The sequence below is a fragment of the Schistocerca cancellata genome, chromosome 12 (assembly GCF_023864275.1).
Source record: "Schistocerca cancellata isolate TAMUIC-IGC-003103 chromosome 12, iqSchCanc2.1, whole genome shotgun sequence".
In the NCBI taxonomy this organism is placed as follows: Eukaryota; Metazoa; Arthropoda; class Insecta; order Orthoptera; family Acrididae; genus Schistocerca; species Schistocerca cancellata.
The window spans coordinates 159,326,688-159,352,606 of NC_064637.1; the positions used below are offsets into that span (position 1 = coordinate 159,326,688).

Consider the following 25,919-nt stretch of genomic DNA (forward strand, 5'->3'; position numbering starts at 1 on the left):
AATGTAAGGACTGTGGTATGAAGATAAGCATCTCCAAAACGAAAGTAATGTCAGTAGAAAAGAGATATAAACGGATTGAGTGCCAAATAGGAGGAACAAACGTAGGACAGGTGAACGGTTTCAAGTACTTAGGATGCATATTCTCACAGGATGGCAACATAGTGAAAGAACTGGAAGCGAGGTGTAGCAAAGCTAATGCAGTGAGCTCTCAGCTACGATCTACTCTCTTCTGCAAGAAGGAAGTCAGTACCAAGACTATCTGTGCACCGTTCAATTTTTCGACCAACTTTGTTGTATGGGAGCGAAAGCCGGGTGGATTCAGGTTACCTTATCAATAAGGTTGAGTTGAAAAAAGAGACAGCATTGGTCGTATATTTTTTACTATCGCAAAATCGATTTTCTGTCACTGAGTGACCATCTTCAGTGCTATATTGTATAACTTAAATTAGGATGCATTGTTGTCACTAAGCTTACGGCAATCACAAGATGGTCACTCAGTGACAGAAAATCGATTTTGCGATAGTAAAAAATATACGACCAATGCTGTCTCTTTTTTCAAGTATACCTGTTATCTGGTCGTGGTGCACAAGACAACATGGAGTCGCCAATCAATAAGGTTGAGGTTACGGATATGAAAGTAGGTAGGATGATTGCAGGTACTAGTAGATGGGAACAATTGCAGGAGGGTGTCCACAATGAGGAAATCAAAGAAAAACTGGGAATGAACTCTATAGATGTAGCAGTCAGGGCCAACAGGCCTAGATGGTGGGGTCATGTTACACACATGGGAGAAGCAAGGTTACCCAAGAGACTCATGGATTCAGCAGTAGAGGGTAGGAGGAGTCGGGGTAGACCAAGGGGAAGGTACATGGATTTGGTTATGAATGATTTTGAAGTAATAGGCTTAACATCAGAAGAGGCACCAATGTTAGCACTGAATAGGGGATCATAGAGGAATTTTATAAGGGGGACTATGCTCCAGACTGAACGCTGAAAGGCATAATCAGTCTTAAATAATGATGATGATGATGATGATGATGTTGCTTGTCCGGTAAACCTTAGTCTTGTAGAGTCGGAAATGTGGGGGAACGGGAATTCAGGTAACAAAGGACCAGTGCATTTAAGTTACAGCTCGTTCTCCGCAGTTGACCAGGTAGCGGTGGCTAGTGAAGAGAATGATACCAGTACCTGCTTTATTCTAAGAAAATTATTAGAATAATATGATAAGGGGAAATTAAATTTTCCAAAGACAATACCTATGCTGTGGAGAAAGTGTAGGAAACATAATAGTAGATGGGCCAGCGCATCAAGGCAAGTGAAAAATTTAAATACATCCTTAGACAAAAAAAAAAAAAAAAAAAAAAAAAAAAAAAAAAAAAAGAAGCACCACGTAGGAACTGTCAAAATGGGACGGAAATCGGTTGGTTGTTTCCGTGGGAGGAGACCAAACAGCGAGGTCATCGGTCACACCTGATGAGGGAAGGATGGAGAAGGAAGACGGCCGTGCCCTTTCATAGGTACCATCCCGGCATTTACTTGAAGCGGTTTAGGGAAATCAGACAAAACCTAAATCAGGATTGCTGGACGCGGGTCTGAACCGTCGTCCTCCGTAATGAGAGTCCAAAGTGCTAGCCACAGGGCCACCTCGCTCCGTTGGACGGAATTCAGTAGATGCGATGTACGAGGGCAGTTCAATAAGTAATGCAACACATTTTTTTTCTCGGCCAATTTTGGTTGAAAAAACCGGAAATTTCTTGTGGAATATTTTCAGACATTCCCGCTTCGTCTCGTATAGTTTCATTGACTTCCGACAGGTGGCAGCGCTGTACGGAGCTGTTAAAATGGCGTCTGTAATGGATGTGTGTTGCAAACAACGGGCAGTGATCGAGTTTCTTTTGGCGGAAAACCAGGGCATCTCAGATATTCATAGGCGCTTGCAGAATGTCTACGGTGATCTGGCAGTGGACAAAAGCACGGTGAGTCGTTGGGCAAAGCGTGTGTCATCATCGCCGCAAGGTCAAGCAAGACTGTCCGATCTCCCGCGTGGGGGCCGGCCGTGCACAGCTGTGACTCCTGCTATGGCGGAGCGTGCGAACACACTCGTTCGAGATGATCGACGGATCACCATCAAACAACTCAGAGCTCAACTTGACATCTCTGTTGGTAGTGCTGTCACAATTGTTCACCGGTTGGGATATTCAAAGGTTTGTTCCTGCTGGGTCCCTCGTTGTCTAACCGAACACCATAAAGAGGAAAGGAGAACCATCTGTGCGGAATTGCTTGCTCGTCATGTGGCTGAGGGTGACAATTTCTTGTCAAAGATTGTTACAGGCGATGAAACATGGGTTCATCACTTCGAACCTGAAACAAAACGACAATTAATGGAGTGGCGCCACACCCACTCCCCTACCAAGAAAAAGTTTAAAGCCATACCCTCAGCCGGTAAAGTCATGGTTACAGTCTTCTGGGACGCTGAAGGGGTTATTCTGTTCGATGTCCTTCCCCGTGGTCAAACGATCAACTCTGAAGTGTATTGTGCTACTCTTCAGAAATTGAAGAAACGACATCAGCGTGTTCGTAGGCACAAAAATCTGAACGAACTTCTCCTTCTTCATGACAACGCAAGACCTCACACAAGTCTTCGCACCCGAGAGGAGCTCACAAAACTTCAGTGGACTGTTCTTCCTCATGCACCCTACATCCCCGATCTCGCACCGTCGGATTTCCATATGTTTGGCCCAATGAAGGACGCAATCCGTGGGAGGCACTACGCGGATGATGAAGAAGTTATCGATGCAGTACGACGTTGGATCCGACATCGACCAGTGGAATGGTACCGTGCAGGCATACAGGCCCTCATTTCAAGGTGGCGTAAGGCCGTAGCATTGAATGGAGATTACGTTGAAAAATAGTGTTGTGTAGCTAAAAGATTGGGGAATAACCTGGTGTATTTCAATGCTGAATAAAACAACCCCTATTTCAGAAAAAAAAGGGTTGCATTACTTATTGAACTGCCCTCGTACATGCACATAAAAACAAGTGATTACAATTTCAAAAATACTGGATGATTCATTCGAGGTAAAGAGCTTCGCAAATTGAGCGAGTCAATAACGCGTTGAATTTCTGAGGTCATCAGTCCCCTGGAACTTACAACTACTTAAACCTAACAAACCTAAGGACATCACACACATCCATGCCCTAGGCAGGATTCGAACCTGCAACCGTAGCGGTCGCGCGGTTCCAGACTTTAGTGCCTAGAACCGCTCGGCCACCTCGGCCGGCGCGTTGATCCAACTCTGGGTCTTACGCGGCTTAGCATTTACTGATAGAGTTGTTGAATGTCCTCCGAGGATTATCGTACCAAATCGTTCGACTGGCGCGTTAGTTTGTCAAAATCCCGAGCTGGTTGGCAGTCCTTGCCCATAATGCTCCAAACGTTCTCAATTGAGGAGAGATCCAGCGACTTCCTGGTCAAGGCATGGTCTGGCAAAGCGCGAAGACTCGCAGTATAAATTCTCGCCGTGTGCGGGGCGGCATTATCTTGCTCAAATGTAAGCAAAGCGTGGCTTGCTATGAAGGGCAATAAAACGGCGTAGAACGTTGTCGAAGGGCCGCTGTGCTGTAAGGGTGCCGCGCTTGACGACCGGAATTTAAAGAAATGACACCCCAGACCAGCCGTATGGAGTAGGACTGTCTTCAGTGACAAGTCCTACTTCCAGATGGCCAGCAAACACGTATGTGGAGACCAGGGAGTGCTTTGAGCTTACTGAAAAAAAATAAAATGAGAGTTGTGGAAGTGAGGCTATCGTAGAAGATCGTGTAGCCTATCTCGGCGAGACCATGTCAGAAATACAATGATTAGGGAACCGACCCAGACTCAGGGAAGTATCACAGACAGAACAGCAGGTCGCCTCGCAGGGGCCAATGCGAAAGACAGATGGCCAACGATCTTGATGCACGACCACAGGGGAGAAGAGGAATAAGACAGATATGTGGGATGCGGCGACAGCTAAGGGAGAGAACGTTTCACACGCATTAATCGCCATGGGTAAGATTTTTGAGCATCTCATCTTGTATAATAGGCTCCTCCTCCACATGAGTTCTTCGACAGCTGTAAGGAAATTACTTTATCGTGCCAACGACATTATAACAGCTGCGTTTTTAAAACCGCGTTTACACAGATTTAGTTTTAAATACACTACTGTCCATTAAAATCGCTACACCAAGAAGAAATGCAGATGATAAACGGGTATTCATTGGACAAATATATTATACTAGAACTGACATGTGATTACATTTTCACGCAGTTTGGGTGCATAGATCTTGAGAAATAAGTACCCAGAACAACCACCTCTGGCCGTAATAACGGCCTTGATACGCCTGGACATTGAGTCAAACAGAGCTTGGATGGCATGTACAGGTACAGCTTCATGCAGCTTCAACACAATACCACAGTTCATCAAGAGTAGTGACTGGCGTATTGTGACGAGCCAGTTGTTCGGCCACCATTGACCAGACGTTTTCAGTTGGTGAGAGATCTGGAGAATGTGCTGGCCTGGGCAACAGTCGAACATTTTCTGTATCAGGAAAGGCCCGTACAGGACCTGCGACATGCGGTCGTGCATTGTCCTGCTGAAATGTAGGGTTTTGCAGGCATCGAATGAAGGGCAGAACCACGGGTCGTAGCACATCTGAAATGTAACGTCCACTGTTCAAAGTGCCGTCAGTGCGAACATGAGGTGACCGAGACGGGTAACAAATGGCACCCCATACCATCACGCCGGGTGATACGCCAGTATGGCGATGACGAATCCACGCTTCCAATGTGCGTTCAGCTCAATGTCGCCAAACACGGATGCTACCATCATGATGCTGTAAACAGAACCTGCATTCATCCGAAAAAATGACGTTTTGCCGTTCGTGCACCCAGGTTCGTCGTTGAGTGCACCATCGCAGGCGCTCCTGTCTGTGATGCAGCGTCAAGGGCAACCGCAGCCACAGTCTCCGAGCTGATAGTCCATACTGCTGCAGACTTCGTCGAACTGTTCGTACAGATGGGCATTGACTTGCTAACGTACCCGTCTGTTGACTCAGGGATCGAGACGTGGCTGCACGATCCGTTACAGCCATGCGGATAAGATGCCTGTCATCTCGACTGCTAGGGATACGAGGCCGTTGGGATCCAGCACGGCGTTCCGTATTACTCTCCTGAACCCACCGATTCCATATTCTGCTAACAGTCATCGGATCTCGACCAACGCGAGCAGCAATGTCGCGATACGATAAACCACAATCGCGATAGGCTACAATCCGACCTTTTTCAAAGTCGGAAACGTGACGGTACGCATTTCTCCTCCTTACACGAGGCATCACAACAACGTTTCACCAGGCAACGCCGGTCAACTGGTGTTTGTTTATGAGAAATCGGTTGGAAAGTTTCCTCGAGTCAGTACTTTGTAGGTGTCGCCACCGGCGCCAACCTTGTGTGAATGCTCTGAAAAGCTAATCATTTGCATATCACAGCATGTTCTTCCTGTCGGATAAATTTCGCGTCTGCAGCACGTCATCTCCGTGGTATAGTAATTTTAATGGCCAGTAGTGTATGTTCCGCAACAATGTTCATAACATCGTTTTCAGCTCTGCCGGACTATGTTGCACACGCGGCGACAGTTGCCAGTGGCTGTATCGGAACAGCTCAGACGGGACATTGTGGCCGCTAAATGCCACTGTATGATCTAGTGTTTGTTTATATTACGACTTCCTGTGACCAGTTCAAATACCGTACCTGTTATCGTGTCAAGATTACGGATGTTTAATCTTATCGCACTCTTTTGAGGCAGGGAAGAACCCGTGGAATGTGTGAAGTGGAAATTCCGGGCTGGAACTGGACTCCTCCGAAGAATCGCTGCTGTAGGCTTGCTTAATACCACAACACTGGAGCAGAAAAGAAGCTGCAGTGTCTGCTAACGTGGTACCGGCGAACTGTATCAAGTAGACCTTACTGTTTGAGGCGAAAATAATTTGCTGTAAGAGAACAGAGGAACTGCTATTGAACGTGGGTATGGCAGGGGGATCGACAAAGGCTATAGATTACCCTGCCATATTCGTTAGTAGCTGCGTCCATACGATGCCTGTTTTCTGTTCAGCTTTGCGCGTGCGCACACATGTCCAACAGCCAACTACGCTTGCGGATTAGTGCATGTACAATTTCCTCAAATGGAGACTGTATGTCGGTTGGTCGATTTGGGGAGGAGGGGACCAGACAGCAAAGTCATCGGTCCCATCAAATTAGGGAACGACGGGGAAGCATGTCGGCCGTGCCCTTTCAAAGGAACCATCCCGGCATTTGTCCGAATCGATTTAGGGAAATAAGGGAAAACGTAAATCAGCATGGCCGGACGCCGGTTTGAACTGTCGTCTTCACAAATGCGAGTCCAGTGTCCTAACCACTGCGCCACCTCGCTCGGTCAGACCGTGCTTCGTGGGTTCAGTGGGAATCTGGGTACGGTGGGAATCTCTTGCGCTCTTTAGCACACGACAGACCACGTGTGTTTCTTCTGTAGTGTGCTGAGGTTTATACAGTAAGGCGATCTACGGGGTGACCAAAAGTCAGTATAAATTTGAAAATAAACCACGGAATAATGTAGATAGAGAGGTAAAAATTGACACATATGCTTGGAATGACATGGGGTTTTATTAGAACAAAACAAAAAACAAATTTTACAAAATGTCCGACAGATGGCGCTGGACAGCAAAACGTCAGTAACTGCTACCGCGACGGGTCAGAGGTACGCCGATATGTTACAAAATCGCATCATCCCCAGCCTGGCTGATAAACACCTGCTGGATATTTATGCTGGATGGCGCTCCACCCCATATTGCTAGACGCGTGAAAGATCTCTTGCGCGCGTCGTTAGGTGATGATCGTGTGCTCAGCCGCCACTTTCGTCATGCTTGGCCTCCCAGGTCCCCAGACCTCAGTCCGTGCGATTATTGGCTTTGGGGTTACCTGAAGTCGCAAGTGTATCGTGATCGACCGACATCTCTAGGGATGCTGAAATACAACATCCGACTCCAATGCCTCACCATAACTCCGTACATGCTTTACAGTGCTGTTCACAACATTATTCCTCGACTACAGCCATTGTTGAGGAATGATGGTGGACATATTGAGCATTTCCTGTAAAGAACATCATCTTTGCTTTGTCTTACTTTGTTATGCTAATTATTGCTATACATATTGAGCATTTCCTGTAAAGAACATCATCTTTGCTTTGTCTTACTTTGTTATGCTAATTATTGCTATTCTGATCAGATGAAGCGCCATCTGTCGGACATATTTGAACTTTTGTATTCTTTTGGTTCTAATAAAACCCCATGTCATTCCAAGCATGTGTGTCAATTTGTACCTCTCTATCTACATTATTTCGTGATTTATTCAGTTTTCAAATTTATACTGACTTTTTGATCACCCGGTATGTGCAATAATGTCCGTTAACTCCAAAGAAAGCACCAGAAATTTATAGATAATAACGGACAAAGAAGTCGTGTGGAATGCCACTTTTGAAGATTATTTCGATAAAAATTTAAGATATGATGCCCTGGACGTCAAGCACTGAATAAAATCTGTCCGATTATATCGCTGTACAGGAAAAGTCTCTTATGGCGACTTAATAGCACAACTGAGGAGCCTGACATCTGAAAAAAAAAAAAAAAAGATGGGTAGGTCGAGCTCCTAACGAACCGCTAGGAACTGAAATGGACGATACAAAAACACAACCTCCGTTCTCGTGGATTCCGGTGACTATGTCATCACCGAATATGTCAAGTACAAGGGTTTTAATCCATATAAAATATCCTTTGATTGAAATCGTGTAAACAACTTTTATAACACAAAATACAAGTGGCGTATCGAATGTCATTAAGCGTCACAGAACGACTAAGAACCTCCCTTAAGTATTTTCCAGTTTCAGGAATAATCACTGAAATGCTTTGTTTTGAAATGCGCAATAAATACACAAACTGGTATATACGTCGCCAGTTACTGGCTACAGAAATGTTATTGACAGGCTTTTCGCTGCAGTTTCCCAAGCAAAAAATCTAAGATCCCGCTGTGACCTTCTTCTGAAGTTTGTAAACAAAACGCCGCCGTCATTTGCTCGGAACCGCCTGTATGTTATCGTTTTCTGTCGCCTTATCGTCACAACATACGCAGCACTAATTTCCAAACAAAGAAGGGGGTTCGCGGGAGACTGCTTGCGCAACGTGTGGACGCGAAAACGCGCATGCGTTCATGCGCTATTTGCACGGATTTCTGTGCGTACGCCTTTATTCCCGCGCGTCTGCAATTGCGTACGAGGAAGAGGCATCGTGTAGACACATCTTAATTCTTGCTCACATCCTGAACGGGGCCTCCCCAGTTCTGGATCGGCGGCGTCGGGAGGCTTCAAGCTGTGTCTGTTTTGTGTCGGGTCGCTGCAAACAGTGGCGATCTAAAAATATGCTACCCGCGCGTCTACAGCAGCCATTACGAAATGATCGTCGCGCCATGAGCTGCACGCGTAATGAACCACGAAAGCGCGCACGGTCTTGCCATCTTGTTGAGCTTCGGTGGGCGCGGATCTACATCTACATCTGTACACCGCAAGACACTTTACGGTGTGTGGTGGAGGGTACTTTGTGTACCAGTGTCACAGCCCCCTCAATTGTTCCAGCTGTGAATGGTTTGCGGGAAGAAAGATTGCTGGTAATGCTCCTTGTGCACTTGAATTCTCTGAACGTACGAGGGCAGTTTGATAAGTCTGGTCAAAAAGAAGAAAATATGTTTGTTTCGTAAACGACTCACCTTACTTCTCGACGTAGTCGCCTTTGAGCGATATACAATTCATCCAGCGATCCTCCAGCTTTTTCATCCCATTGGACAAACAGGTTCTGTAAAACTCTGCAAAATTCTCGTCGAATGCAATTTTCAGTTCATTTGAAATTTCTTCCCGGCAAGCCAAGTTTCAAGTTGGGGAACAGGAAAAATTCACTTAGGACTAAATGTTCAAAAATGGTTCAAATGGCTCTGAGCACTATGCGACTTAACTTCTTAAGTCATCAGTCGCCTAGAACTTAGAACTAATTAAACCTAACTAACCTAAGGACATCACACACATCCATGCTCGAGGCAGGATTCGAACCTGCGACCGTAGCGGTCGCTCGGTTCCAGACTGTAGCGCCTAGACTAAGTGTAGCAAATAGGGTGGATGAAGAACCAATTCAGAGCCCAATTCGCGCAGTTTCTCCGTTGTTGTCGCCGATGTTTAGGATGGTGCACGATCATGGTGAAAGAGCACCCTTTTGCGTGCCACCCTTGGTCCTTTTCCAGTTAGCGCAAGTTTCGGACGATCCAGCATTGAAGCCTAGTAGAGTCCAGTTATTGTTCGGCTATTTTCCAGGACGTCTTTGAGGATTATTCCTTGGGAGTCCCAAAAAACGGTGGCCACCACGAGCCGACAAAATGGTCTTTGCCTTCTGTCGTTGCCTTCCATGGGCCTTTGTCTTTTGTTTTGACTCTAGTGTGTAATGATGGCTCCAGGTTTCATCAACAGTCACAAATCGGCGCAAAAGTCTTGCCGACTGCAATTAAACATCGCCAGACATTGTGTTGAAATGTTGTGCTTTTGCTCTTTTGGTCTACTCGCACACAGCTTCTGCATAGCCAGTTCTCCGTGAAGGGTATTATGCACTCGCTCTATTGAGACGCCTACTGTCTCAACAATCTCACGAATTCGTTTTCGACGGTCTTGGATTACCATACCATGCCGTTTGTCAATGGTTTCTTTTGTGGTGACCTCAACTGGACATCCGGAGCGCGCTTCGCTTTCTGTGGCCGGCCCGAGTGGCCGAGCGAAAAAAAAAAAAAGCGGTTCTAGGCGCTTCAGTTTGGAACGGCGCGACCTCTACGGTCGCAGGTTCGAATCCTGCCTCGGGCATGGATGTGTGTGATGTCCTTAGGTTAGTTAGGTTTAAGTGGTTCTAAGTTCTAGGGGGCTGATGACCTCAGAAGTTAAGACCCATAGTGCTCAGAGCCATTTTTTCGCTTTCGGTGCTTGTCCGGCCGCGTTTAAAGCTATTAATTCAAAGGTAACTGGTCTTCAATGGTGGCGCAGAGTCCGCGTGAATTTCATCCAGTTCTGTATTGATTTGTGGGGCAGTCCAACGGTTCAAGTGAAAATACAGGGTGATTCAAAAAGAATACCACAACTTTAGGAATTTAAAACTCTGCAACGACAAAAGGCAGAGCTAAGCACTATCTGTCGGCGAATTAAGGGAGCTATAAAGTTTCATTTAGTTGTTCATTTGTTCGCTTGAGGCGCTGCTGACTAGGCGTCAGCGTCAGTTGATGCTAAGATGGCGACCGCTCAACAGAAAGCTTTTTGTGTTATTGAGTACGGCAGAAGTGAATCGACGAGAATGCGCGGGAAACAACTCAGTATGAACGTGACTCGCCTAAGGTGAACGTTTTCTGTGCCATTTCAGCCAATAAAGTTTTTGGTCCCTTTTTCTTCGAAGGTGCTACTGTAACTGGACTACAGTATCTGGATATGTTAGAGAATTGGCTGTTCCCTCAGCTCAAACAAGAAGCACAACAATTCATATTTCAGCAAGATGGAGCGCCACCACATTGGCACTTATCTGTCCGTAACTACCTGAACGTCAACTACCCGAGGCGATGGATCGGCCGCCAGGCAGCCCGTGACAGAGCACTTCATCACTGGCCTCCAAGAAGCCCTGATCTTACCCCCTGCGATTTTTTCTTATGGGGGTATGTTAAGGATATGGTGTTTCGGCCACCTCTCCCAGCCACCATTGATGATTTGAAACGAGAAATAACAGCAGCTATCCAAACTGTTACGCCTGATATGCTACAGAGAGTGTGGAACGAGTTGGAGTATCAGGTTGATATTGCTCGAGTGTCTGGAGGGGGCCATATTGAACATCTCTGAACTTGTTTTTGAGTGAAAAAAAACCTTTTTAAATACTCTTTGTAATGATGTATAACAGAAGGTTATATTATGTTTCTTTCATTAAATACACATTTTTAAAATTGTGGTATTCTTTTTGAATCACCCTGTATTTAACAGCAGCAGCACACGCGGTTTTCTCCATTTGCAGTCGGAGTCAACACAGTGACCGCTTTAGACAGCTGTCAACAATGAACTGTTTGCTGCACATTATTGAAATTCCTTATACGATCATTGGAATGATGAAATTTACCAACCACGTAGGTGCAACAAAAATGTTCCATTCGGTCATGTAGATTTACCAGACTTATCAAACCATCCTCGTTTTTCATGTTGTTCTCGAGAAATGTATGTAGGACGAAGCAATATGGCGGATGACTCTCCTACTAACGTACGCTCTCGGAATTTTTAACAGTAAACCACGCTGTAGTACAGAACGCCTCTGTTCCAGTGTCTGTCACTAGATTTTGCTGGGTATCTCTGTCAAGTCTTCGCGCTTACTAAATGAAGCTGTACGGGGACGAACTGCTCTTCTTTGGATTTTCTCTATTTCCTCTATCAGTCTTTCCTCGTGCGAATCCCTGACTGACGCGTAACATTCAAGTACTCGTCGAATGAGTGTTTTGTAAGCTATTTCTTCTGTTGATGGGCTACATTTTTTGATGATACTTCCAATGAATCTCAGTTTGGCATCTGCTTCAGCTGTGATTAATTTTACGTCGTCGTTCCACTGCAAATCACCCCATAGGCTTACTCCTAAATATTTTATGGAAATACACTACTGGCCATTAAAATTGCAACACCAAGAAGAAATGCAGATGATAAACGGGTATTCATTGGACAAATATATTATACTAGAACTGACATGTGATTACATTTTCACGCAGTTTGGGTGCATAGATCTTGAGAAATCAGTACACAGAACAACCACCTCTGGCCGTAATAACGGCCTGCATACCCCTGGGCATTGAGTCACATAGAGCTTGGGTGGCGTGTACAGGTACAGCTGCCCATGCAGCTTCAACACCATACCACAGTTCATCAAGAGTAGTGACTGGCCTATTGTGACGAGCCAGTTGCTCGGCCACCATTGACCTGACGTTTTCAATTGGTGAGAAAGCTGGGGAATGTGCTGGCCAGGGCAGCAGTCGAACAGTTTCTATATCCAGAAAGGCCTGTACAGGACCTGCAACATGCGTTCGTGCATTATCCTGCTAAAATGTAGGGTTTCGCAGGGATCGAATGAAGGGTAGAGCTACGGGTCGTAACACATCTGAAATGTAACGTCCACTGTTCAAAGTGCCGTCAATGCGAACAAAAGGTGACCGAGACGTGTCCGCAGCTCGTGGTCGTGCGGTAGAGTACTCGCTTCCCACGCCCGGGTTCCCGGGTTCGATTCCCGGCGGGGTCAGGGATTTTCTCTGCCTCGTGATGACTGGGTGTTGTGTGATGTCCTTAGGTTAGTTAGGTTTAAGTAGTTCTAAGTTCTAGGAGACTGATGACCATAGCTGTTAAGTCCCATAGTGCTCAGAGCCATTTGAACCATTTGACCGAGACGTGTAACCAATGGCACCCCATACCATACGGCGATGACGAATACACGCTTCCAATGTGCGTTCACCTCAATGTCGCCAAACACGGATGCGACCATCATGATGCCGTAAACAGAACCTGCATTCATCCGAAAAAATGACGTTTTGCCTTACGTGCGCCCAGGTTCGTCGTTGAGTACACCATCGCAGGCGCTCCTGTCTGTGATGCAGCGTCAAGGGTAACCGCAGCCACGGTCTCCGAGCTGATAGTCGATGCTGCTGCAAACGTCGTCGAACTGTTCGTGCAGATGGTTGTTGTCTTGCAAACGTCCCCATGTGTTGACTCAAGGGTCGAGACGTGGCTGCACGATCTGTTACAGCCATGCGGATAAGATGCCTGTCATCTCGACTGCTAGTGATACGAGGCCGTTGGGATCCAGGACGGCGTTCCGTATTACCCTCCTGAACCCACCGATTCCATATTCTGCTAACAGTCATTGGATCTCGACCAACGCGAGCAGCAATGTCGCGATACGAGAAACCGCAATCACGATAGGCTACAATCCGACCTTTATCAAAGTAGGAAACGTGATGGTACTCATTTTTCCTCCTTACACGAGGCATCACAACAACGTTTCACCAGGCAACGCCGGTCAACTAGTGTTTGTGTATGAGAAATCGGTTGGAAATTTTCCTCATGTCAGCACGTTGTAGGTGTCGCCACCGGCGTCAACCTTGTGTGAATGCTCTGAAAAGCTAATAATTTGCATATCACAGCATCTTCTTCCTGTCGGTTAAATTTCGCGTCTGTAGCGCGTCTTCTACGTGGTGTAGCAATTGTAATGGCCAGTAGTGTAACTTCTGCCGGTGATTGTCCTACAAACGGGTTGTCTTACAATAAAAGGTTTTTCTGTCTATGCATTCGCAGTATGTTACCTTAGTTTATGTTGAGGACCAACTGCCACTCCCTGCACCGAGAGTCGATCTTCTACAGGTCTGCCTCCATTTCGCTACAATTTTCTACTGTCGCGACTTCTCTGTATAACAGCATTATCCACGGAAAGCCTCGTGGACCTTCCGATGTTATGTACTAGATCATTTATATATCAGTATTATATATATTGTGAAAAGTAAAGGTCCCAGGACCTCCCGTGGAGCACGCCCGAAGTTACTTTTCCATGCGACGACTTCTCTCCGTCCAGAATGACATGCTGTGTGCTGTTTGCTAGAAATTCTTCAATCCAGTCAAACAGTTGGTACGATATTTTGTTCATCAGGTGGCAGTGCAGCATCGAACGCCTTCCGGAAGTCACGGAACACGGCATCTACCTGGGCGCCTGTATGTCTACTGCCTTCTGCTTCTTGCGGACGGACAGAGCGAGCTGGGTTCCATAGGATTGTCGTTTTAGGAATCCATGTTGACTGCAACAGAGGAGAATTTCAGTCTCCCGAAATGTCATAATAAGCGAGCATAAAATATGTTCCAGAATTCTTCGAGTGACCAACGTCAGGTCTATATTTTTTGTGCATCTGTTCAACGTCCCTTTTTGAAAACTGGAATGACCTGAGCTTTTTTCCAATCATTACGAACACTGCGCCCCTCTGGAAACCTACAGCACACTGCTACTGGAAGACGAACAAGTTCTTTCGCATACTTTGTGTAGAATCGAAGTGGTATCCTGTCACGTCCAGTGACCTTTCCTCTGCTGAGCGATTTCAGTTGCTATTCTATCCGTTAGTCAGTTATTTCGATATCTGTTCTTTTGTCTATTTGAACATAACGAATAGTCAGTGCCAAAGGGTGACAACTGAGGTTGGAGAACTTTCTCCTGAGTCTAAGGCTACAAGCAGAGAAAGGCATATCACGTAGACACAGGCAGCGTATCAATTACTTTGTACTTTCACTATAAACCATGGATGAAATGTTCTTAATTTATCACTGTTGCTTTCATTCCTTTTCCTTTTCTCCTGTCACAGAAACGACTGACAGACATGAAGCTCTTGTTAAACAAGTTGTAGCGTTCTTTAGCCTTAATTATTTCGAATGAAAAATCCGTTTTGTAGTCATATTTATTTACTTTTTGACAGTAGTTTAAATACAATTAATTTTTTTCCTGACAGATCTGATAACCCTCTTTCAAAAATTCGAATGAACTATTTAGATAGTAGGTGAAATAGAACATTTCTCAGGAACAATAACCTGACAATAGCTGACATTTCAGCAATGAACTCATCCGATGGCCAATATTCATTGTCCAGTCTGTACTTAAAGATTTGAAGGACCGTTCGCCCATGCAACATTATGTGTGTTTCTACCTCTCGCCATATGAAGGTACGTCCAAAATAGCTACTCGGATTGCATCTGCTCTCAATCCGAGAAGAGCAGGCGACTCCATTTCTCGTTGGTCCAGTCATATGCACTTGGCACCATTGTAATGTGTGCTACCGATTCGCAGTTGTCAAAGGAACACACCATTCCATACTGGTCATCGTGCGAATGGGACAGCGCTCAAATGGTTTAAATCATACCTATCTGGAAGAGTGCAGAAAGTTGAAACAAGCAGTTCACATAATATGCAAAAAAACTGGTGATTTCTGAAACTGGGGAACAATCAAGAACGCGGTGCCGCAAGGTTCGTTCTTGAGTCCTCTGCTGTTCTTAATATACATTAATGACTTGCCATTCTGTATTCACGAAGATGCAAAGCTGATACTTTTTGCCGATGATACAAGTATAGCTATCACACCCAACAGACAAGAATTAACTGGTGAAATTGTAAACGAAGTTTTTCAGAAAATCATTAAGTGGTTCTCTGCAAATGGGCTCGCATTAAACTTTGACAAAACACAGTAAATACAGTTCCACACAGTAAATGGAATGACACCATTAATAAATAAAGACTTCGATCAGAAATCGGTAGCTAAGGTAGAATATTCAAAATTTCTAGGTGTATGCATTGATGAGGGGTTGAACTGGAAAAAACACACTGAAGATCTGAAACGTTTGAGTTCAGTTACTTACGCTATTAGGGTCATTGCAAATTTTGGCGATATATATCTCAGTAAATTAGCTTACCACGCCTATTTTCATTCTCTGCTTTCGTATGGCATCATATTTTGTGGTAACTCATCATTGAATAAAAGAGTGTTCATTGCACAAAAGCGTGTAATCAGAATAATTGCTGGAGCTCATCCAAGATCATCCTGCAGACACTTATTTAAAGAGCTAGAGATCTTCACTGTAGTCTGACAAAATATGTATTCACTTATACATTTTGTTATTAAGAATCCGAACGAATTCAAAAGTAATAGCAGTGTACATGGCTACAACACTAGGAGAAAGGATGATCTTCACTACTCAAGGTTAAATCTAACTTTGGCTCAGAAGGGGGTAAATTATGCTGCCACAAAAGTCTTTGGGCACTTACCTAATAGCATCAAAAGTCTGACAGACAGCCATATAGCATTTAAAAGGAAATTAAAAGAATTTCTTAATGGCAGCTCCTTCTACTCATTAGATGAATTTTTGGACATAGTAAGTGGGTAATTTCCTCAACCCCCACAAAAAATTAAATATATTAAGTGTCATGTAATTTTTTGTGTAATGTAATATCTTGTATCGACACCTTTTATTAACCTGACACGTTCCACATCGTTACGAAGTGTCGTATTCATGATCTATGGAGCAAGTACTAATCTAATCTAATTTAGACCACATCCATTGTGGAGCTCAGATTGCGTGCCTTGCAGTCCTGTTAAACGATGTTGCAAATGATCCCGCCAACGTTGACATTTTAGTGTGGCACCTGGGGCAGCAGACATAGCGATGTTATTATTAATTGCTAATCTACGTGAATTAGTACGTTACAAGCTCCCACCAGACTAGTTGTGGAAGGGACTCGATAAATTGGCAGCCGGCCTTAGTACTGGTGGTTAAAAATCGGCACATTTCGAAAGACTTCGCGTCGACTGTTCTCCGTTTCAGACTTCTGCGATCTTCAGCGACGCCAAAGTCGTGACACTGCAATTGGCTGACGAATTGCCTGGGTTAGCAGTGTGAGCGGATGATAATTGATTAATAACAGAAATTGTACATATATTTAAATGCATTAAGCAGTATGAGACGATCAGAAATGTTTACTGTTTTCCTCTGCTCATTGCGGTGCTTTACAGCAACGTTTAATTACACATTGCTTGCTGCAAATATGTACCGCATTTGAAGATGGCCCTCTCTCTCCATGTTATTTCCGTGTGAAAGTCTACACCATAGTAGCTGATCGTTACATGTCGCGCACGTCCGTGAGTTAGTACTGGAAGACAAACGAGAAAGCATTCCCCATCTCGTATCATCTAAATCCGTAGTGGCCACGCAACCTACTCATCTTCCCTTGAAGTAAGAAGCCAATTATACTTGGCTCGTGGTCGAATTCACCAACGCCGATTAAAATGAAACACTTCTTAAAATATTACTGCCTCTGCAAGTATTTTTTTTTTCCTTACTAACCAGGACGGTACTAGGCGCTTCAGTCTGGAACCGCGCGACCGCTACGGTCGCAGGTTCGAATCCTGCCTCGGGCATGGATGTGTGTGATGTTCTTAGGTTTAAGCAGTTCTAAGTTCTAGGGGACTGATGACCTCAGATGTTAAGTCCCATAGTGCTCAGAGCCATTTGAACTAACCAGGAAAACTACTGTCCTAAGAGCCTCTTAACGCTAGCTGACGTTTCCGGATTTGTCTCTTAGTTGCTACATGCTTATTATACACTTAAGGGGCTCCGGAAAGGCTCAAAATCATGAAAAGTTCAATTTTTACTTTTTTGCGTTTTCTGAATCTGCAGAATATTACCTTTTAATAGATATATAATTTATTCAATTCCGAAGACTACAACTATTTTTAATTTTTTTTTTGAAATGTGTTCTACATGGCCGTGACCCACTGTGGCGCTGTTAAACTGCTGTCAAATGGTGTTATTATTAACGTCCGTGTTCATCAGGTACATTTTAGTGATGTGAGATAAAGTATGTGTTGGACACGTACAGAAGCGAATGGGAACAAGACTTCGGCGACTGAAAGCTTCGTACAAAAAACAAAAACTCAGTGATGGTAAAGGGTTGGATGGGAAGGGAAGATTAACTGACAGTGTAATTGACAAAATACAGAACTATTATGGAATGGCTATTAGGCAAAATACACAAAGTGTCGACGAAATGAAGAAGGCTGTTTGGGCTCTTTTTTTTCATACTTCTTCAACCGATGAAAATCCCCAACATAGCTTGTGTCCCAAAGAAGAAGACAGTTGGTGTAAATATAACAAAGGATTGCTAACTGGTGAAATGTACACTCATAAGCATAGTCTGCCTCATGCAATAATAGAGGTGATAAAACCTATTTTCAGAGACTTAGCAGCACCTGAACTGTTGAAAAAGTGTATTCACGGATAAACTCAAAACCCCAATGAAAGTGTAAATAGTGTTATATCGTCGAGAATCCCCAAGACTGTATTTGTTGGAATAGAAACACTTCACTTTGGTGTATATGATGCTGTTGCGACTTTCAATGATGGCAACATTGTAAGGTGCAAGGTATTTAGAAATATGGGAATGAAGATAGGTTCTAACATGGTACGAGCGATGCTTGCTTTAGACAAGGAACGCCTTCGGGCTGCAGACAGGGCTGTAAAGAGTCTAGAAATACAAGCAAGAATAAACAGGAGGAGGAACAAGAGGAAGCTGGAGGAGGAGTTTGCAGAGGATGAAGATAATCCATCCTATGGACCTGGAATGCACTAAAAAGTTAATCCAATCTTTGTCGCTCGATTCCCAAAACTTTTATTTTCTCATACTAATTACATGTTTTCTAAGGATCTTCCAAACATATTTGTTTCAGTAAATGCTACACAGTACCTTCTGCATAATTTAACACAGCCTTTTTCCAAAAAACTGTATATTTTTGAATATATAAATAAAAAATTGCAAAAAATGTTGTGAATTTTCATTACAATTGAAAAAACATCATCTTTAATAACTGAACTAAAATTTTGTAAAATCCCTGTGTTAAGTTGCAGCCCATACTCCAATAAATAATCTGTAAAAAGTTCAACTTCCTACCTCAAATACTTTGTGAGGAAAGATGTAATTTATAAGCGTAATTTAACATTGCAAGTATAGGGCGTTCCGGAGCCCCTTAAGTGCCAAAGAAACTGCTATAGGCGTTCATATTCAAATACAGAGATACGTAAACAGGCAGATACGGTGCTGTGGACAGCAACGCTTATATAAGACAATTGCCCGGCGCAGTTGTTAGATCGGTTACTGCTGCTGCAATGGCAGGTTATCAAGATTTAAGTGAGTTTGAACGTGGTGTTATAGTCGGCGTACGAGCGATGGGACACAGCATCTCAGAGGTAACGATGAAGTGGGGATTTTTCCCGTTACGCCCATTTCACGAGTGTACTGTGGATATCAGGAATCCGGTAAAACATCAAATCTCCGACATCGCTGCGGCCGGAAAAAGATCCTGCGAGAACGTGATCGACGACGACTGAAGAGAGTCGATTAACGTGACAGAAATGCAATCCTTCCGCAAATTGGTGTAGAGTTCAATGCTGGGCTATCAATAAGTGTCAGCTGTGCGAACCATTCAACGAAACATCATCGATACGGGCATTCGGAGCCGAAGGCCCACTCGTGTACCCTTGATGACTGCACGACACAAAGCTTTACGCCTCGCCTGGGACCGTCAACCGCGACATTGGACTGTTGATGACTGGAAACATGGAGCCTGGTCGGGCGAGGCTCGTTTCAAATTATATCGAGCAGAAGGACGTGCACGGGTATGGAGACAACCTCACGAATCCGTGGCACATACATGTCATCAGGGAACTGGTCAAGCTGGTGGAGACTCTGTAATGGTGTGGGACGTGATACGTCTAGATGCGACTCCGACAGGTGACACACACGTAAGCGTCCTGTCTGATCACCTGATCCGTGCATGTCCATTGTGCATTACGACGGACTTGGGCAATTCCAGCCGGACAATGCGATACCTCACACGTCCAGAATTGCTACAGAGTGGCTGCAGGAACACCCTTCAGAGTTTAAACACTTCCGCTGACCACCAAACTCGCCAGACATGAATATTATTGAGCATATCTGGGATTGCCTTGCAACCTGCGCTGCAGAAGAGATCTGCAATCCCTCATACTCTTACGGTTTTATGGACAGCCCTGCAGGGTTCGTGGTGTCAGTTCCTTCCAGCACTACTTCAGACATTAGTCGAGTCCACGCCACATCGCATGCAACAGTTTCATCGGCTCTTCAGCGTAAAATATGGCTGACATCAGCGGGCCGCACCAATGCTTGATTCGATCCGCATGCGATTCGCTGGCGGCAGTTGGACGACCACAACTTTGGATGATCTGCAATATTTTGAACATGGCTGCGCTACAGCAACAGTTACAGAATAGCAGGTATAGAAGCCGGCCAACTAGTTACATTAATGGTGGTTTTCAAATAACCTTCACCATGGTTTCGACGAATTTAAACCCGTCATTTTCAGAAGGACAAACCTGCGTACAATACGATAACATATAATGAAAACGTCATGGACCAATATTACGTGTCTAAGAGAAGCTACTCTTACAACACGTGTAGAAATATCACAAACAACATACGGCAAGTGGTACTTACAAACTTCACATTAGCATTTCATTCAGTAAAAGCTGTCTCCACGTGACATGTATTGCCAACGGTCTGTATGTCCATCTGTAAAAATTGAGGCCCCTAGAATCAATTCAGTAGAGCCAATCACTTAAAATTACAGACCATGTCAGCAGGTACATGCAGACTGAGGTAGAGTGGAGAGCATTATCGTATATCAGGAAAACAACTCCTGAGGCGCATGTGCCGACAGACACGTATGCTTGGCGTTCTAAACAGGCAATAAGCGTATTACTATCAGAATGGACAAGATCCAAGAGAGCTAGGAAAGAAAGGAGCTAACATACATAATTCTACATTTGCTGAACGTCTATTGATTGCCAACAACACTCCGAAGTATTTGGAAGATACAATTATTCTTCATAGAGGAATCAAAGGGCGCAGGATGGATCTTTGGGAAGAATTAGGTATCTATAAACATCTTGAGCCTAAAGATGGGAATTTACTAAACGACCTGCTGTAGCTTGCCTGTTTAAATCCGTCGTAACCATGGTAAAGGTCATTCGAAAAGCACCATTTGTTGCAATTGGTTGGCTGTATTTTATACCTGCTGTTAGATGATCTGCGTAGTTTCAGGGGACTTGCCTAGTATAAACACTCTACAGTAGCTGGAAACTAACATTGGAGATGTCTATACCAACGACGACTTTCCTGAACTAAATCAAATGGGAAGAAAATTCTTAACGGGTTGCTATTCTTATTCTACTTTAAACAACCTGATTTAATAGCGTAGTTTCGTAGGATATTCACTCTTCAATCTTCATAATTTCACCCTGTTAATAAAAAAAAAATTAAAAAATCGAAAAAACGCTAATGCGGCAAACCGCAGTACATGCACTTAACGTAAATAGTTGTAACTTGTGGGTTATGTTAGTGTAGCATTATTACATAAAATGTAAGTGGGGCGCGGCTTAAAGGTTCTTAATGTTCGTTTTCGTGCACCTCCTTCGGCGATTTGGTCTACAGAAGGTCAAGCTGTGTGTGACCTGCCGACCTTGTATCAGCACGTGACGTACGATCAGTGGCCTTAGACGGAACGCTGGTAGACGAGAAAATTTTTTTGCAACATAGTTAACCTGACCGGTTTGAAAACGGGTTGTTCACGGCAGCTTCTAGTTCGAGCTCCGAATGGGAGATGCGAAAGACTGTCTTCGCTGTATAGGTTGGCTTCAGGATTTCGTAGTCGTGTGCTCACAGTCATGTTATGCAGTGAGGCCTCCTTCACGTGTGATTGATTCTGACCGAAGAAAAGCACGCACTACGGATACCGGTACAACAACGCTTGTAAGATTGAGAAGTGAGGTTAGGAAACAGACTGCGATATCACCAGTTCCACGCTTCACTTGTGGCGAATTTTTTAATACGCGCACATTTCGTATTGATCACTCATTACAAAAAAAAAAAAAAAAAAAAAAAAAAATCAGCTACCGTTTCTTGCATGGAGGTAAGAATAATTCTTACCTCCATGGTTTCTTGAGATCAAGGTGTTTCTAACCTCCTTGCTCGCAGCCGAGAAATGAGCACCCTGTTACAACAGAAAAGTGTGCTCCGTTAACAAACCGATAATATAATACAGTTCGTGGAACTTAGCCATCTGGCTATCGTTTAAGTAGTTATTGAATAGGTATTTGTAAGATTTTCGTATCGTGGTTGAATTAGATTCCATGCACAACGAACCGGTGTAGGATTTTGAGTTTTAATATTATTTAAGGTGCAAACGGTTCGGAATGCAAATCTAACACGCAATGAATCTCAAAGTACGTGCGTTTCGACAAGTATTTTGATCCGATTTTATGGAGCCTAATCGTACAGCGTGAGTTACGGAATCGATAGCGAACGCTGATATTCTGTAAACAAAAATGTGATGACGCGTTAACAATTTGCTAGCGGCAAATATCCACTTGTTATGGGCCACACTCTCTCGTAAACGTAAACGATGATCATGGTGAGTTGGAACATTCGCAAGCTCTCGCAACTTTGTCGCTAATGGGCTACATGGAATCGCGCTGCATGCTATAAAAAAAAGTTACTTGTACGTTAACTTGGTCGGTTTTGATTCTTCTCCGTTGGAATAACATCGAAAAAACGCGTGCCTTGCGAGGCATGATGATAACATTACACCGAGGGCCATGTACAACAAAATATTACACGGGATTAAAAGTATAAGCGGCCCCTCCGTAACTCTCAATTATATTCGCACGCAACGTCTCCGGGAAAGAACTTGGGACTACCCAACCTATGAGAAAGTCGTATTAAAATATTTGATAAAAAAACTGATGTTATTCCTTTTGAAGCTATCCATCCAACTCCCTCCTTAAATACTGTTATAGATATACAAACTAATTTTTGTGTATAACTTGGGTAGCAGAGACACCAAACATGTTATAGCGAAATCCATTCCAGACATACTATTACCGTACCAATATTTTATGTGCCAGCACAACCATCTCACCTGAAACTATGAAGATATAGCGGCAATAATTTTTATCAAAATGGTTAGCATTCAGCATATATAGGCCTGTTCTGCAATTTTTAGACATGGATATGGAATTGGTACAATATACATACAAATGTATGTAAACACTTTCCTTTCACGTAAAACAGAATCAATCTGTGAGTTATGAAGTATCAAATGCCACCAAAATTACTACTTAATGATATTTGTTGCTAGTAATTAAAATAAGTTTTAGTTGAATTTCGCCTTAAGGAACATTAACAAGCCAGAAAAATAGTCTCTATGTGGACTTGGCTTCCTCATCTGTTTCTTCAGTCTGTCTTCAAAATGGTACCTCCCCCCCCAACGTAAAGAACAGAGAAACTTATAAATGTGAGATTCAGAGAGAAAATATTGGAAAGGAAAATTTTCATTTGAAGCAAATGTCTAAAATATTCATTTTCGTTTTTTTAGCTAATTTCTTTCATTATGTGCATCCTAATACATTTTAAAGAGGTTTGAATCCAACAGGAGTCAGTAATATCATTAAAAGTAATTGATGTCAGTTTTAGAAAACGAACCCTTTGTTCAGGGAAATAACATTGGCCCATCAAGATGCCAATACAGCTGTGTATGCAGTGTTTCACAAAATAGCATCTCCTTAATTTTATAGGCGTTTTAAAGAGGTCTGAGTAGTTTGCATAAAAGAATAACCATTTTTAATTACAATAATGCCAAACAAGGCATTTATGTATTAGTATTATAAATGCCTAAAGAGTTGCCAATTTGCAGTCTGCCGTAATGTAGAGTAAAAAATACCAATACTTTGCCAAAATAGTGCAGTTCTAGGCGCTGCAGTCGCAGGTTTGAATCCTGCCTCGGGCATGGATGTGTGTGATGTCCTTAGGTTAGTTAGGTTTAAGTAGTTCTAAGTTCTAGGGGACTGATGACCTCAGATGTTAAGTCCCGTAGTTCTCAGAGCCATTTTGAACAGTGTTGCACAGAGTTGACAAATTTCTCTCAATTTGGAGTCAATTTACTTGGTTTTATATTTATGTACTCTACAATGTGTTATAGATCTGAAGGGGTTAACCTAATAATATGTAGTGTTAACTTAAGCTCCATACAATTTGAAAAAAGGGCATTTTAAGGATAATATATTTCTTAAATATGTCCACTTAGATAATGGCAATACAGTGAAACATTATCTCAGAATACCTTTATTTCCATCACAAATATTCAGCCTGTCGTAACTCACTCAAATTTAAGAGACAGAAACCTATTATTTTTACAAATTGTTCAGAATATAATGCGGAACATAAAAATTACAATAACATAAAACCCAAAATTTTTGGGAAGATCCCCCTTTTTGCTTTGTCTCACAAATTCAGAAGAAATTAATAGCAAAAAAATCCATATTAGCCACTCCTTTCACAAATTTTGCATAACTAGCAATGTTCATTCCAAAATTGCCCTCTATTCTTAGGGCACACAGATAACTGTTGTTCCATGACAAATGTGGTGCTCATGTAGGTATTAAGTTAGCAATAGATGGTGAAATGCAGCTAGTTAATCTAAATTAAGACACAGCAAATTGTTTTTGATAATAATATCTGTATTGTTACTTTCTTGGTTGACAAATAGTGTGCAATGATTAAGGAAGAAGAAAATTATTTATATAAATGAATGCAAATCATGGTATTTGTATCACAGGTAATGCCTCTGTGTTTTTAGTTTTTGATCAGCATACATATTTATTGTGGGGTAAAGAAACAGTGGGACAAAATTTTCAGAAAAATAGCAGAACTGGTATAAGATGTAGAGATTAGATTAGACTATTGTACATATTTGTCTCAGCAGTGAGATAAAAGATACAGGAGATGTATGTCTCACACAATATGTATTAATCGTCTTTTTTTAATTATAAGGTATTTTTTGGTGTTACTGTATGACTGAACTTCCAATAACTTCTTTATCACATGTCATCATGAAATACAACTTGTGTACTATGTTTTGTAAGTAAAATGTACATTCTTTCATCCACACTCCATGTCCTGTGAATCCTATCTGGGAGAGGCTACAGAGGTGTGCAACTGGTTAAGTTATGCATTCACAACCAGCAACATCCACTGCTGGCTATTTCTGTAAGGTACACTAACAGTAAATCAGGACTAGTGCTAATCTACTCGCAATAATTACTATGGGAATATCTTCTAGGCTACTGTACAACATATTTGTATGGTAGCAGAAAAGCAAACATTGCTTGTATTATACTACTTGACTCTGTTTTTAAAGACTCAAAAAAACATTTACTTTGTGTGGACTTTGTCATTTGTCATTGAGCAGTTGAATGGAATGGACAGTGTTTTGAAAGGAAGATATAAGATGAACGTCAACAAAAGCAAAACAAGGCTAATGTAATGTAGTTGAATTAAATGAGGTGATGCTAAGGTAATTAGCTGTTTGGGCAGCAAACTAACTGATAATGGCTGAAGTAGAGAGAATGTAAAATGTCGAATGGTAATGGCAAGAAAAACATTTCTGGAGAAGTGACATTTGTTAACATCCAACACAGATTTAAGTGTTAGGAAGTCTTTTTTGAATGTGTTTTGTCTGGGGAGTAGCCACATATGGAAGTGAAACGTGAACGATGAACTATTTAGACAGAAAGAGAACAGAAATTTTTGAGATGTGGTACTACAGAAGGATGTCAAAAATTAAATGGATCAATCACATAACTAATGAGGAGGTAGTGAATAGAATTGGAGAGGCGAATTTGTGGTACATGTTGACCAAAAGAAGTGGTCAGTTGATAGGACACATTCTAAGACAACAAGGGCTCACCAATTTAGTGTTGGAGGGAATTGTGGGGAGGAGGAGGGGGGGGGGAGGTAAAAATTGTAGGAGACAGAGATGACTACAGTAAGCATATTCAGAAGGATGCAAGTTGCAGTAGTTATTCAGAAATGAAGAGACTTAGATAGTACAGAGTAGCATGGAGAGTTGCATCAAACAAGTCTTTGGATTGGAGACCACATCAGCTGTGATGGCAACAAGCATTAGAGTTATGAGGAACTGGCATTCCAGAGTCAAAATATTCTGAGAGATTGTTGAAGAAATGACTAACGATGTATTAAATATTGGGGAATTTTGAATTTCCTGTGTGGAGTCTACTGTCAACTATTCTAGACTGTTGCGCCATAACGTGAGTGTGTGCCGGTAAGTA

General features: G+C 43.0%; 1 protein-coding gene across 3 annotated transcripts in view; it reads left to right on the plus strand.

The window, feature by feature from the left end:
• LOC126109881 (guanine deaminase) overlaps window positions 1-25,919 on the plus strand; it is a 159,249-nt gene that overhangs the window by 28,178 nt on the left and 105,152 nt on the right. Inside the window, exon 1 of one of the 3 annotated variants that reach the window (XM_049914964.1) lies at window positions 21,407-22,204. The exons of the other annotated variants lie outside the window; for them this stretch is intronic. Coding sequence (XP_049770921.1) covers window positions 22,196-22,204 — 9 coding nt within the window. The 5' untranslated portion in view covers window positions 21,407-22,195. Of the gene's footprint in view, window positions 1-21,406; window positions 22,205-25,919 lie in introns of those variants that run through there. 3 annotated transcript variants of the gene reach the window in all.